At 50.9% G+C, this 14,550-nt stretch overlaps 1 protein-coding gene across 2 annotated transcripts; it reads left to right on the top strand.

Moving 5' to 3' along the window:
• The first annotated feature begins 115 nt into the window (after window positions 1-115).
• GINS4 (GINS complex subunit 4) lies at window positions 116-14,023 on the top strand. 2 transcript variants are annotated; one of them, XM_081519242.1, is made up of 8 exons: window positions 116-275; window positions 1,285-1,399; window positions 5,784-5,870; window positions 6,925-7,038; window positions 10,023-10,120; window positions 10,279-10,367; window positions 12,781-12,871; window positions 13,658-14,023. In XM_081519242.1, the coding sequence occupies exons 2-8, from the start codon at window positions 1,304-1,306 to the stop codon at window positions 13,782-13,784; spliced, it is 702 nt and encodes a 233-aa protein (XP_081375368.1). In that variant the 5' UTR covers window positions 116-275; window positions 1,285-1,303; the 3' UTR covers window positions 13,785-14,023. The 2 variants fall into 2 exon arrangements, with proteins under 2 accessions (XP_081375368.1, XP_081375369.1); XM_081519243.1 differs by having other exon boundaries at window positions 12,963-14,023.
• Window positions 14,024-14,550: the final 527 nt, after the last annotated feature.

Here is a 14,550-nt window from a genome sequence, read left to right as displayed (position 1 = left end):
GGGGAGAGCGGGCAGCGGACACGCAGGCCCCTCCCCCATGGTGGGCGGGGGCTCCTGGCCGTCATTGGCTAGCGTCGCGCGTGCGCGGTGACGTCGCCCCTGGACAGGAAGTGTCAGAGAGGAGCGCGGGAGCTGCGAAGTGGACGGTCTGGTCTGTCTGGGTAGCGGCTCGCGCCAAGCGTTCCGCGGCCGGTTGCTCTTCGGGCTGCTTCCCGCGAGCGTCCGGCCGTCGCTGCCCGCCGATTCGGAGGGCCTCGCAGCCTGCCCCGACCTGAGTGAGTGTCAGCGTGGGCCCACTGGAAGCGCGCTCGCGCGTGTCTGTGTGTGTGTGTGTGTGTGCGCGCGCGCGTCTCTGGGTGTGTGTGTGTGTGTGTGCGCGCGTGCGCCTGGGGGGAGTCGGTGACCCTGTGCCCGCGACGCCAGGAGGGGAGCAGGGAGGGAGGAATGTGCTTTCGAAATCCCTGGGGCTCCAAGAAAGCTGAGCGCCGCAGAATTGATGCTTTTGAACTGTGCTGTTGGAGAAGACTCTTGAGAGTCCCTTGGACTGCGAGGAGATCCATCCAGTCTATCCTAAAGGAAATCAGTCCTGAATGTTCACTGGAAGGACTGATGTTGAAGGTGAAACTCCAATACTTTGGCCACCTGATGCGAAGAGCTGACTCATTTGAGAAGACCCTGATGCTGGGAAAGATTGAGAGCGGGAGGAGAATGGGACGACAGGATGGTTGGATGGCATCACCGACTCAATGGACATGAGTTTGGGTAAACTCCGGGAGTTGGTGATGGACAGGGAGGCCTGGCATGCTGCAGTCCATGGGGTCGCAGAGTCGGACACAACTGAGCGACTGAACTGACTGAATTGACTGAGGCTCCCAGGATGCAACCTCGTCTCCATCACCCACCTTCCTAAGCCTCTGGGTCACTGACTGGCCAGGTTATTGTGTCCCCAAGCCCTGAGAGGTGCCACGATTAGTATTAGAGCCGAAGCCAGCGCAGCTGCTGAGGAAAGGACCTTCTCCTAGAAGGCAAACAGATGTGATTGGTGCTCCATTCAGTGAGCACGTGGAAACCCTTGTAAGGAGTGCCTGCTTTGAGAAACTGATCCCTGATCTAAGATTTGAAGGAAGAGGCAACGCATTACAAAACCAAAGCTAGTGAACTCTGTAGCCTGCCAATGAGCCTCTACAACCCGCGTAAACCTTTCTTTTTCTCAGGTACTGTAGTTGCGTATTCTTGCAAATAAATGCAAACACACAGCATAGTATGGGTTCTTTTATTTATTAGGCTCCTGGTTTCAGAGAAGATGGCAGAGGAAGCAGACCTCTTGGGACAGGACTCTGATGGGGACAGTGAGGAGGTGGTCCTGACCCCTGCAGAGCTCATTGATCGGCTGGAGCAGGTAAGCAGCCCAAACGGAATCCCCCTGCTGCAAGCCTCTTTAGCAAGTCCAACGTGCAAATGTCAGGATTCAAGAAAAGAAGGGATGGAATTCAAGAAGGCTTCTTATAAGAGAAAAGACTGCGTCTTACCATCTCCACAGACGTAGGAAGTATAGGCACAGCCAGATAGCAACTTTATAATGTCGAGCACAGAATCCTCAGGTGGGGCCAGTAAAGGTTGGCTTTGGGGACAGTTACAAGAATGGTTTACAGAGCAAGGATCTGCTTGGTATTTGTGGGGACTACAGAAGCGCTTGATAGAGACTTAAAAGGTCTAGAAAATGCTGAACCACTTTTAGGAGAAAACTGGTCTCATCCTTCCTTTTCCTCCACTTTCTGTTGCCAACTGTTCTGTACATTTCTACTGCTTGCCTCAGATCACTCCTGGGATGTTTCTCCTATTAGTCATAGTCGCTGTGGTTTATTGACTATTTCATGTGTGTTAGGGTTCTTTATATTTCTTGTCTCGTGAAGCCTTGGTAGTTAAAGAGTTCAGACTACCTGTGTTTAAATCCCTCCATACCCCTGGTCTGTTTTACAAACGTAGGCAGGTTGTATAGTTTGTCTCTAGCACGCCCTTGACTATAAAGTGGAGGGAATGGTAGCGGCTACCTCGTGGAGTGGTTGTGAGGACTGAAGGACATAATGTGTATGAAGTACTGAGTGTAGACTGAGGCATGTGAAGGGCTCACTGAATGTCAGCTGTGAGCAGTAATACTGTTCACAACCCCCTGAGGGAGGTACTGTGTTATCTCCGCTTTAGAGATGAGGAAGCTGAAGCTTTGCGATGAGAGGTGTAAAGTAACTTGCCAGGGTCACGCAACAGCATCAGAGCCAGGATGTGAACCAGGTCTCTCTGATTCAGTCCACCTGCTGCCTTATTCCTCTTCCTGCAATTGCCCCATTCCAGAACTCTCTTGTGTCTGTTACTTTAGGATTCTTCATTCTCCCCTGCCCTAAATGCCATCGTGAGTGACGAAACCCAAGGAAGGTAATTTTACCAGTCAGGGAAATCTCCTTATTTCTGTTTTGTATATGAGAAACCCTGGAGCAGCCAGGTGAGGCTTTCTAGTTATATAAAAATCCTGGGGAAGGTCTTATGACAACTTTTCGTAAGTGTTAATAGGGATTTGATCAGCTTATTTGGGTTGCAATTTCCAAGTTTTAGAAATGTTACATAATCTTACCCACATCCTAGTTTCTATAAATTTCATTAGTGTTGAACCAATGCTTTCTCATATCTCAATTCTTTGTATATGCATTCTTTTCAGATGTATTAAGCAAACAAAAATCCTTCAAAAAATAAATTCTGTCACAAACCTTTTTAAGAATCTAGTGAAAACTCTGGCCCTTCCTCCCAGAGCAATCCACATGTACACTCACACAGAATTTTGCATATACTATCAGGAGATTCACAGACACCCTGAAAATTTAAAACCCAGTGAGATATCACTCATACCCATCAGATGGGCAGAAATGAAAAAGGTGAACAGTAGAGAGTGTTGGCAAGAGTGTAGAGCCTTTGGCACACTTGTAAACCCACTCCAGTATTCTTGCCTGGAGAATCCCATGGACAGAGGAGCCTGGCGGGCTACAGTCCATGGGGTCGCAAGAGTCAGACACGACTGAGCAACCGACACTTTCCCTTTCATACCACAGTGGGTGTGTAATGTGGGTCAGTCAGTTTAAAAAATAGCTTGTCATTTTCTGGTCAGATTGAAGAAGGCACACATATCCTGTGGCCCAATTATTCTCCTCTCAGGTGCTTACCTAGAGTAAGGCATATACACTAAAGAGGGGGGAAAAGAGTAGGGAAACGGATAAAAGCTCCTGCCGCGGCATGGACAGCTCTCAGGAGCATCATGTAGAAGAGCAAACGATGGCTGCTGAAGAAACTGTACAGCTCAGACCCCTGCCAGGCTGTTGTCCAGGGCGGAGCTGGCCAGCATGGTGGCCACATAGGCCGAGCCTCTGCAAGGGCCCAGATGCTGCCTCTTGTCCTCGGGGACAGCGGGGCCCCAGACCGATGGCTTCTGAGTGTCCTCAGGGCTCCTCGGAAGGCAACCCAAGGATGGCGGATCTGACGGCCTTGGCAGGGGGTGAGCAGGAATTGCACCCGGGGCCTGAGGCTCTCCTGCAGTGATGCCCCGTGGGCGGCCCATCGCCTGGACAGCCGCTGTGTGGTGTGGCCTCGGGGGTGGCCTGACCGGCCACTGGTGAGCACGGCTGCAGGAGCCTATGTAGGATACTCCTGAATGCTTGTAAAAAGAGGATTTCAAACTTATTGCCTAAAACGCGGTTTCTCATCTTAATGGTCGTAGGAGTTTGCTAAGGCTGCCTAACAAGTACCACAGGCAGGGCGGCTCCAACAACAGAACCGTGTCTTCTCCCTTCTAAAGGCTCCTCTGTCTGAGGAGATCGGGGCGCTGACACGCTTGGTCTTCTCCGCGGCCCCGCTCCTGGCCTTGGAGACGCCTGTCTCCGTGTCCTCACGTGCTCTTTCCTCTCTGGAGATAATTTCACACCGAGAGTGAATGTACACGAAGAAGAGAAGGCGACCACGGACCGAACCTCGGGTCGCTCCGAGCCCGCCTCCTGGTAGGGACACCGGCCATATTGGGTTAGGGCGCCCCCTGACGACCGCACTTGAACCTGCTGTTTTGTCCTTCAGCAGCTTAAGTCGTGCTCGAATCTTCTCAGCGTCGTGGACTGTAGCTCGCCAGGCTCCAGTCTGTCCTCCTTTATCTCCCAGAGTTTGCCCAGAGCCATGTCCATTGAGTCAGTAACGCTATCTTAACCTAACTACCTCTTTACAGACCTCATCTCCAAAGACCTTCTGAGGCGCTCGGAGTTAGGACTTTAACATATAAACTGAGCAGTGGAGGTGGGCACATTTCCTCCCAGTAACAGTGACAAACAGATTGTCATTAAAATTTTTTCAATGTAAGTAATTTCAAACACAGAACTTGATTTAAAAAGACTGAATTTAAACACAAGATTCTCACTAAAAATTTTGACAAGATTTTATTTGGACATTTTGTACTAATATAAACTTCTCCTAATGTTATATATTTTTATTACCATGATTTTGTGCTGTATATGAGAAATCTCCCCAAATCTCCTCCATTTTATCCAGTGTACCGTACAAACACTGTCTTTTCTTCGAGTGCCCTGTCATGGGAAGGTTGGTAAGCACCATGTAGAGATACAAACAGATGTAATGAAATGACAAAAAATTAAACAGTAAATTCAGGCTAATGATCACCTTTGAGGAGGGAGGGAGAGAGGCAAGGGGACTTATAAAAAGATGGTATTCTTTAGTGAAGTTATGTACACTCAGCTGTTTATCACTGTTTTTCATGTTATGTATTTCATAAATATTTTTTTACCTATTCAGTATATATTAAAGTCAGTTAAAAAAAAAAAACTCCTGCTATAGTCCTCACTGACAGTTTGATCTTTTCTCATTCATTATGCTACTTGAAAATACAGACCATCTTTCTGGTTAGTTTTATGTATTTGCAAACTATTCCAGAAGCCTAAACACCTGGAAAAAAAAAAAAAAACACAACTTTACCATAGTGGCAACACCCAGTGTTTAATAATGCTTCTGGATGGTGATAACTGTGGAAACAGAGACTGCAGGGTGTCGAAATGAATAAATGGAGTTGCCTGGCCTATAATTCTGAGCTATGCTAAAACTAAATTTTTTGTGATTGAAAGATAAGTACATTTTTCACAGTCCCCTGTGGATAGTTCAGTTCCCTTAACCTTGGTGATTTCTGAACTGTACCAAGCATCTGGGCCCGAGTCATAAATTAAGGATTTAACCTCTTGTTCCACAACTGCTTAACAGATGAGTTTCCATTTTTGTCTGTGATCCTTTGTACTCTTATGCAGTTAGCAAATAACATAATCTGTATTTTCTCATCAACAAGATAAGGATAACTGAATCCATTTCCTCTCAGATATTGTAGTGATAAATGACAAAGTATTTGTAAAGTGCACCAAGCTTTAGGAAGGAAGAGATGGGAGGTTTGTCTAGCTTAACGTCATCTCTCAGAATGGAAGGGTGCTAGTGCCCCCTGGTGGGCAATATCAGGTATAGACCTGTGGACACCATGTGGGTTACTTTCAGCTGTAGGTGTGCTAAGGACACAGCCTTCCCACTAAAGGGAATTAAAAAAAGCCATCATTAAACATAACTTGTCTTCAAAGAATTGTCAGTATTTCCAACCGGTCGTTTTCTTTGCTGAGGTCACTGTGATTTTAGGGGTATGTACTGACTCACAGGGTTATTTTGCTCCATGGTGAGTAATGCTCCTTTTTGGCTTTGTCTCTTAGGCTTGGATGAATGAAAAGTTTGCCCCTGAGCTGCTAGAAAACAAGTCTGAAATTGTAGAATGTGTCATGGAGCAGCTGGAGCACATGGTAAGCAGTGCCTGCCTCAGGGTCCAAAGGAGAGACCCTTAGGAGGTGTTTGAGCGCAGTGGAAGTCTGACAGCAAACCTGTTTTGTTGGGCCCAGCCTAGTTTGGGGTTTTTTGTTTTTTGGTTTTTTTAATGTTGAATTCCTAATCTACATTTACAAAGCCTGGGAGCTCCTAGGAACATCTGAATGTCAGCTTCCCATGATACCCCAGGGATGTCAGCTTCTGAAAACCTGTTCTCAGCCTTCCCACATTTGTTCATGAGAACAGCTGACAAGCACAGGGCAAGGGCCACCCCTCCCAGCGTGCCCCCTGGGCCGCCGGCCCCTGGGTGCCCTCCTCTCTGTTCCTTACCAGCCTGGCCCTGTAGCCTTTAAGTGTGTTGTTGTTGTTTAACCGCAAAGTCGTATCTGACTCTTTTGTGACCCCGTGGACTGTAGCCCGCCAGGCTCCTCTGTCCATGGGATTGGGTTGCCATTTCCTTCTCCAGGAGATCTTCCCAACCCAAGGGTCAAACCCACGCCTCCTGCATTGGCAGGCAGATTATTTACCACTGCAGCACTAGGGAAGCCCTCTGAGTGTGGGGTCCTTGGCTTAGATGAGCCAGTTTCAGTCACTGCCAGCCTCAGGCTAGCTTTAAAACGTTGATATTTTACAGTTTCTCAACTGGTGTTTTCACAATGCTTTTAAGACCCTTTAGATATTTCTTATCTGCTGTATTATCTAGTTTACACTTGGGTTGGAGTTCTTCTGGGCCATTCTGACTGACCAAATTCAGGTTCTATTCAAATGGTCATTTTCTAAAAGTGAATGAGTACTGCTTGCACATGAGCCTGTGGTCACATATTGTTTGTATAATTAAGAGATGAGAAGAAAATCAGAGCTCTTACACAGGGAGTATTTTGTCCTCTGACCTAAATGTAGCCTTCAAGTCCTCAGCGTTGCCAACGATGATGGTCCTCGTGGGCTGTGGGCAGATGCTAACAAAAAAGGTTCTTAGTCTTTGACTCTGGTGTTTGTTTGTTTTGTTACAAACTTCTTTTTCTCTCTGAACAGGAAGAAAATCTCAAGAGGGCCAAGAAGGGGGACCTGAAGGTCAGCATCCATCAGATGGAGATGGAGCGGATCCGCTTCGTCCTGAGCAGCTACCTGCGCTGTCGGCTCATGAAGGTCGGGGAGCCTGTCGTGGGGGCTGAGGGTCCTGGGAAGGAGCTGGGAGGGTCCCTGGCCTGGAAGCACTGCTGAGGCCTCACGTCAGGGGAGCCAGAGTCAGGAAGGCGACAGATTGTCCTGGAGGAGCAGACGCGAGATGTGCCGTGGCCATCGGCCTCCTTCTCCGGGGACACTTGCAGTCTGCCTGCGGTGAGAATGGCGCCCCCTGCAGTGACCGCAGGGCAATGCTGACGGTGGAGGTGTTGGCAGTGGCTGAACAAAGGCTACTGCCCAGAGGGGACCTAGTTTTAAGAACTGTTTTGCGTGTAGTTCAGTCAGTGTCACGTGGACCATGATAATGACATTCAGCTGTGTCTGACTTAGAAAAACGGACCTGCAAAACACCCTTACTCAGTATTTTGTATGAGGTCCCCTCACAAAGGCTCATCAGAGCCCTCTCAGTTAAACATCTCAGCCGTTTATTTCCCTTAACTCTCCTGGTCTCTTCCCTAAAACATTTGTCAGTATTCTCCTTAAATTATCCCACCTGTAACAGAACATAGAATTCCTCTTGTCATTTGGTCGCTTTTGTGAAAAGCAGGATGGTCACTTCCCTTCTCCTGGACATCAGACTGGGAGTAATGCCACCCAGGTCACATGGCGTCTCTGACGGTGACAGCCTGGGTTCATTCTTCTCTCACCATGAGTGCCAGCCTCTTCTGTAATTTTTCAGCTGTCATGATTATTAACCCTTCCTGTCACTGTCCTGTATTTGCATGGCTTGATTTTTGACCCTTCCACGTAGGGCTCAATACTGGTCCCTCTTAAGCGTCTCCTCATTAAGTTGAGCTATTCCCTGGTCTCTGGATCTCAATCTCGCCACCTAGTTTATTCGTTATCTTAGCGAGTTTGATGAGTGTGTCATCAGAGGTCTTACCTGGCTCGGTAATAGGACTGGGCCAGAGTTCGACCGTCCCCTGAGCTTTCCCCGTGGGTCAGCAACCGTCACTGAACCAGTGTTCAGTTGTTATGAGTCTCTAGTCTGTACTGTCACTGGTCTCCCCACCCCAGCTCCAGCTTGTTCACAAAGGCATCAGAGACGATACCGCGCATTTGGAACAAATGGAGACACACAGCCTGCCTCTCCCCACCTTCAGCTCCCAGGCCACTCAGTTTTCTGTGTGTGTGGTGGGGTGAATCCTCTTCATGGTCACCGCTCACTTTCCTTTTGAGTTCACAAACCATCTTTTCAAGTATTTATTCAAATACAACAACACGTACGACGTGAAGGACCCTGATCTGTGTTGACGATCCCCCTCCTCCTTTGTATATTTGAAAATCAGGAAATGTGCCCGCCTCTTATTTTTCCCACCTCTTCTGAACTCAGTGACTCTGCGATTCTGACACCGCGTGCATTCTAGTGCAGCAGCAGTGACAATCCACGTGAAGATGGGAGACACACTCAGACTCTGTACACACGGGAATTTAACTCCTCCTACAAGACAGTGGTTCTGAGCTGGAAGACCTCACCCCTTTAAGGATAAACACTGCCTTCTCTCGGCCTTCAGCTCCTCCTCACTTCTGCTCGCAAAGGGCGTTTCCCTGGCCAAGGTGATCTTAACAGCCTTGACTCCGAATAGAAGACTGCCCTTTCTGGTTGCTGACCACACACCTCTCGGTAGCTTTTAGCTTTGTTGTTGTCCTGTTTTCTGGTAGTCCTTAGCATTTTTCCAAGCCTCACGCATTTGTGGACTTGATCCTTGCCAGTTATATTCTTTGATTCGAGCGTCACTCATCTGTCAGCTCATATGTTCTGTGTGTGTCTGTCCCGCCCCTGTGTCTGCTTCGTCTCGCAGAAGGACACCTGTACAACTACACAGAAATGCTGGCTGCCGGCCCCATCCTGCCTGTTAAACTCCATTTCCACTTGTGTCTCCAGAGTTTCCCTCATGAAACCCTTTCACCCTTTTTAAACTGTCTTCCTTTCTCAAGCCCTGGTCTTCCCTCCAAATTCTCTGAAACCTGCCTTCTTGAAGTGTAGCTGCTGCTAAGTCGCTTCAGTCGTGTCCGACTCTGTGCGACCCCATAGACTACAGCCCACCAGGCTCCCCCGTCCTTGGGATTCTCCAGGCAAGAACACTGCGTGGGTTGCCATTTCCTTCTCCAGTGCATGAAAGGGAAAGTGAAAGTGAAGTCGCTCAGTCGTGTCTGACTGGTGTAGCGACCTCATGGACTGTAGCCTACCAGGCTCCTCCGTCCATAGGATTTTACAGGCAAGAGAACTGGAGTGGGCTGCCATTGCCTTCTCCGTGAAGTGTAGCAGGTAGGTCTTATGATTAGTAAGAGACTCAACCATGAAGACTCACCATGTTTTTTTTTTCCTGTTTTTTGGCTGCACGTGGTATGCGGGATCCTAGTTTCCCGACCAGGGATTGAACCTGTGCCCCTTGCAGTGGAAGCAGGAGTCTTAACCAGCAGACCACCAGGGAAGTCCCAAGACTTGCCTTATTTATTCGCTTTTGACTCTGCTGGTTCCTCACTGCTGTGCAGGCTTTTCTCTAGTTGTGGAGACTGGGGGCTGCCCTCTAGTTGCGGTTCAAGGGCTTCTCGTTGCAGTGGCTTCTTTTGTCGCAGAGCACAAGCTCTAAGACTCGAGAGTTTCAGTAGCTGCAGCACATGGGTTCAGTAGTTGCGGCTCCCAGGCTCTAGAGCACAAGCTCAATAGTTGTGGCGCATGGGCTTAGCTGCCCCATGGCATGTGGGATCTTCCTGGACCAGGGATCAAACCCGTGTCTCCTGCGTTTTGGCAGGCAGATTCTTTAACACTGAACCACCAGAGAAGCCCAAGACTCACCATTTTTAAAGTCACTTTCTAGATTAACCTCCACCTGTTTTAGGAGACTTGTCTGTGTGCTGCTGCAATCAGACAAGACCTTTGATGACCCACTTGATCAAACTAACTGATGGCATGAAGCGTTGACAGATGTTTCCTGTCCCCGCAGATAGAGAAGTTTTTCCCTCACATTCTTGAAAAGGAGAAGACCCGCCGAGAGGAGGAGCCTTCCATTCTTTCTCCGGAGGAGTTTGCCTTTGCCAAAGAGTGAGCAGGCGTGGACCCACCTTTATCCCCGCAGACCTGGGAGTGTGGGTTGAGAGGTTGTGTCCCTGAGGCCGGTGGCAGGGCCCCTCTTGTGGGTCTGATGGCCCTGGCGGCTCCGCCAGGTGTATCATCACAGCGTGGGGGGGGGTGTGTTTCAGGTTCCTGGCTAACACAGAGACCTATCTGAAGGACGCGGCCTTAAAGCACATGCCTCCCAATCTACAGAAGGTGGATCTCTTGAGGACAGGTGAGCAGAACATTCGCTTTTCAGACGTCCCAGGGGGCCATGGTTCACACCCCGTGTCTCTGCAGGTGCCTTAGCATAGATCTTCACCTTCACTCTCTTGCCTCGATTGAAGGAAGATAAATAGGTAGACAGATGAGTAGAAAAGAGACAGAGAGGAAGGGTTCTGGGTTAAAAACCAAGACTCGTTAAAAGCAGGTACCAAGGTAGCCATTTGAGCATCACTTTTGTGTTCTTCTGGTTCGGAGGAAATTCTCCAAATATGGACTTGGTCTCATGGCATATTCAGTTACCTCCTGGGCATCCATGCTGTGCTGGGCTCTTTTGGGCATGGAAGCTGCCAAGGTCTCTGTTTTCTGGGTGGGGGGTAGGAGGGGCAGCCTCCCCATCACAGATTCCAGGCTGTGCAGGGTCTGTCTCCCCGCTCTGGGGGTGAGTGGGGGGTGTTAGCCAGGAGGCTAGGAGGCCTCCAGGGGGTCCCTCAGGGCTCCTGATCTTTATTTGTGAGCATTTTCCAGACTGTGGAAAGGGGAACAGAATTGAGGTGGGAAGAGGGGAAGTACAGCCATCACCCCCTCACTCAGTGCCCCTAAGAGTCTGCTGAGCAGAGGGGTATGGGCCCTGGTGGTAACTCCTAAGAACGGCTCAGCCAGCGGGGCTCCTGGCATGTGGGCTCCAGTCCACACCTCATCTTTGCCAGCTCCCTGTCTCCATGCAGGACCTCCCAGGGGGCCTGGAGTCCAGGCTCACAAACTGAGTCTAGGACAGCCCACCCTTAGACGTCCCCTGCCCAGCTACATCACTCCCCGACCCAGTCTGGGGGCCACGCTGTGAGCCCTGCCCAGGGGGCAGGCAACTCAGCTCAGGCTGCCATACTCAGTACCGCCTGTCAGGGTGCCTGAACAGCAGACGTGGATTCTCACACAGATCCAGAGGCCAGAGTTGATGGTCAAGTTGTGCTGACAGCGTTGGGCCCCTCAGGCCTCTCCCCTTGGCCTGCAGGTGGCTGCCTGCCCTCCCCAACCCCCCACCACATGCACACACACTCTGGTGTCCGTCCCTCTTCTTACCAGGACACCAGACAGGTTGGATTAGGGCCCCACCCTAATGGCTTCATTTTAGCCCTTTAAAGGCCGTGTCTTCAAATCTATTCTGTCCTGAAGTTCTGAGGGTCAGGGCTTCAGCATGTAAATTCAGGGGGACACAATACCAGGAGCAAGTCCAGACCAGGCTGGATTTGTGGAACTCTGAACTGGTCATTTCAGTGAACCTGCCTGAGGGACACAGAAGACCCAGTCCATGTCCAGTTCAGCCTCTTTGCACGTATGAGTGGAGTGGGGGCCACAAACCTCATCACTGCCCAGCGCTATCTGTCGTGTCCAGTGGGTTGAAGCAGCTGGGACCCACCGACAGGCCTGCGTCAATTCCTGAGCTGGTCCGGGCAGTTGCCCAGGAGCTCCTTCTACTTGATGCTGGTCAGCACCTCCTGACATTCAAGTGTTGCTTGTCTTGGGTCCCTTCCAAGAACCAGAGCTGTGCAGGGGGCAGCCTGCCCTGGGGAGATCAGAGCCTGGCTCACTCAGCCCAGATGTCCCAAGTCCCCCTCAGGCCCCTGAAGCATGGAAACCCTGCTGACAGGGTCGGGGAAGGTTGTTGTAACCTAACATCCTTTGAGGGTTTCCTCGAATCAGCAGCTGCCCAGTGGGCCCAGCTGACTCTGCTGAAGTTGGAGTCTCTGGAGGCCCAGAACCCGGGAGCAGCCCAGGGGACCCGCGCCTGACTTTTGCAGCCAGTTATCCTCAGCCCCCTCCAGTAGATGGGGAACCACGGGCGGCCCCACACCTGAGCTGGGCCCTGAAAGCTGAGTGGTCCAGCAGGTTCCCCGCTGGCAGTGCAGGGCTGGAAGAGCAGCCGGCTCCGGGCTCTTCCTGACGAGGTGTGGCTGGTGGAGGAGGAGGGGCACCAGCCTAACCTGTGGGACATGGAGGGGAGCTTCCACGGGGCCTGGGTTCCTCAGCCTGACATCCAGGGCCATCACCATGTGACCCCATCTCCCTGACATCCCGTCCTCCCGGCCCCTCCACAGGTCTGCTTTCTGGCTTCGTCCACACACTCTGTCCTCCTGAGACTCTCCGGTGTGTTTCTCTCCAGGGGTCCTTGCTCCTTCCTCCCAGGTTTCCGCTCATCTTCAGACCTCTCTGCTTGTCCAGCGAGCGGGTGCCAAGTGAGATCTTGCAGGAAGTAGGCTGTTTCTAGAAGGAGCCCAGATCGCTCCTCAAATCCCTGCAACATCCGCCCCCGCCCCATGCTTTATATCACGGGTCCCTTCGTGATTGAGGCAGTTAATCTCAGCAGCTCTTCCATCTTGCTCCTATTAGCTGAGCATTTTCTGATGACATTACTGTTCTCCTGGCAGTTCCCAAACCAGACCTAGACGCATACGTGTTTCTGAGAGTGAAAGAGCGACAAGAAAACATCCTGGTGGAGCCAGAGACAGACGAGCAGAGGTGAGTGACGCCTGCGCTGCGGACGGTGGGACGCAGTCCCAGCGGGGCTGCCGCCGAGCTGGGCAGGCACAGAGTTCCCCTCCTTTTCCAGGGACTATGTGATCGACCTGGAGGAGGGCTCACAGCACTTGATCCGATACAGAACCATCGCACCCCTGGTCACTTCTGGGGCCATACAGCTAATTTAAAACGGGAAGTAACCGAGAAATGAGGCCATGGGACCTTAGAGGACACATTTTGGAAACCCTGCATGCCCCCCCCCCTCCGTGCCAAGAACAGCAGCGATCTCAGCGGTGCTGCGGGTCCCTGGGGCGTGGAGATCTGCTCAGAGCAGGCCCCTCACTTGTGCTCAGCTCTGCCGCTCCAGCCAGAATCAGCAGATGGTGCCACGGCTGTGCTGATCTTGCTGCCGGGATCACCGAATCCCCCTTGGTGGTGGTGTTTGAACTGAGGAAAGTGAGGCCGGGGCAGTTTACAGAAAGCCATCACTGTCTGTGATGAGGGGACCCGTGGGCCCGACCTGACAGCAGCAGGAGCATGTGCCCAACCCTCCTGATAGGAAGAGTGTAAATAGCTTCAACCGCCTGGCCACCCTTTGTGGAAGTCACTGACTCATGTAAACTCACCTTCTGGAACCTCTCCTCTTGGACTTAGAGCTAACCTGTGTCACACTTAACTGAGCCTCACAACCCAACCAGTAAACTATTATTCGGTCTGGGTTTCGTGGCAGAAGGAGCTGTGGGCAGTTCCCAGCATGTGGTCTGATGAGGTGCATCCTCCCCACAGCGAACTGCAGCCTTGGCAGGCCAGCTTGCAGGCCATCTGCCGGCCTGGACCTGGTCAGAGCAGCAGCGGCGCTCCTGTGACCAGCGTTCACTTTCTCCAGGGAAATGGACGGAATGAAACTCAGTGAGTGGGCAGTGTCACCCAGGGAGGGATGTACAGACAGCAGATGAATTGTCTTCCCTTGAAACGTGATGCAGAGGAACTGGGTTCCAGCCTTTCTTGCTCCCCGAGAAGGCAGGTTTCCATCTACATGATGTAGCCTCGTAGAGTAACCAGTGTGATGTTGCTGCCATTTCCAAGAGAAGACATTCATTGAAAGCAGGGGAGAGTGTTTTTTATTCGTAAGTAAAAGCATTTTGTATCTCATGCAGTACTTTATTTTCTCCAGAGCATTCTCACCCTCCTCAGCCATTCATTGAACAAATGTTCAGTGAGCAGAGTGTGCCAGGTACAGTCCAGTGCACTGGGGCTCCACCCAGAACGAGAGGGTCACCGACTCTGCTCAGCTGGGAGCAATAGCTTATGGAGAATCAGAATAGGGGCTCACCAGCATGCTTAGATGGGGCTGTCACTAATTTCAGCTAATCTCACTCAGTTAGACTGAGGTTTGAATAACAAGAAGGAGCCAGAGACATAGAACTCAGAGGGAAGGGCTTTCCAGGCAAAGAAAAGGCAGCTTGTGCAAAGGCCCTGTGGCAGAATTCATTTCTGCTGCAGTCAATGGGGCTAGAAGGCAGTGGGCACAGTGGAAAGGGTGCAGATGAGGTCTGAGAGGCAGTCTGGGCCCAGATCACTTCCTGCTTTGTGAGCAAGGACCCCCGGTCCTCCAGCATCTTAAGAAGCAGGCAAGGCTGCTGGTGTGCTGCTGTGCTGTGCTTAGTTGCTCAATTGTG

Source organism: Giraffa tippelskirchi, chromosome 8 (assembly GCF_054371585.1).
Source record: "Giraffa tippelskirchi isolate mGirTip1 chromosome 8, T2T-mGirTip1v1.2.pri, whole genome shotgun sequence".
Lineage (NCBI taxonomy): Eukaryota > Metazoa > Chordata > Mammalia > Artiodactyla > Giraffidae > Giraffa > Giraffa tippelskirchi.
The sequence above is the reverse complement of the archived record's forward strand: the minus strand, read 5'-3'. Positions and strand labels throughout refer to the sequence as shown.

Coding starts and splice junctions, on each gene's coding strand:
- GINS4 (XM_081519242.1), top strand. CDS start 1,304: ATGGCAGAGGAAGCAGACCTCTTGGGACAGGACTCTGATGGGGACAGT. Junction 1,400..5,783: donor TCATTGATCGGCTGGAGCAG/GTAAGCAGCCCA, acceptor TTTGTCTCTTAG/GCTTGGATGAATGAAAAGTT. Junction 10,368..12,780: donor GGTGGATCTCTTGAGGACAG/GTGAGCAGAACA, acceptor TTCTCCTGGCAG/TTCCCAAACCAGACCTAGAC.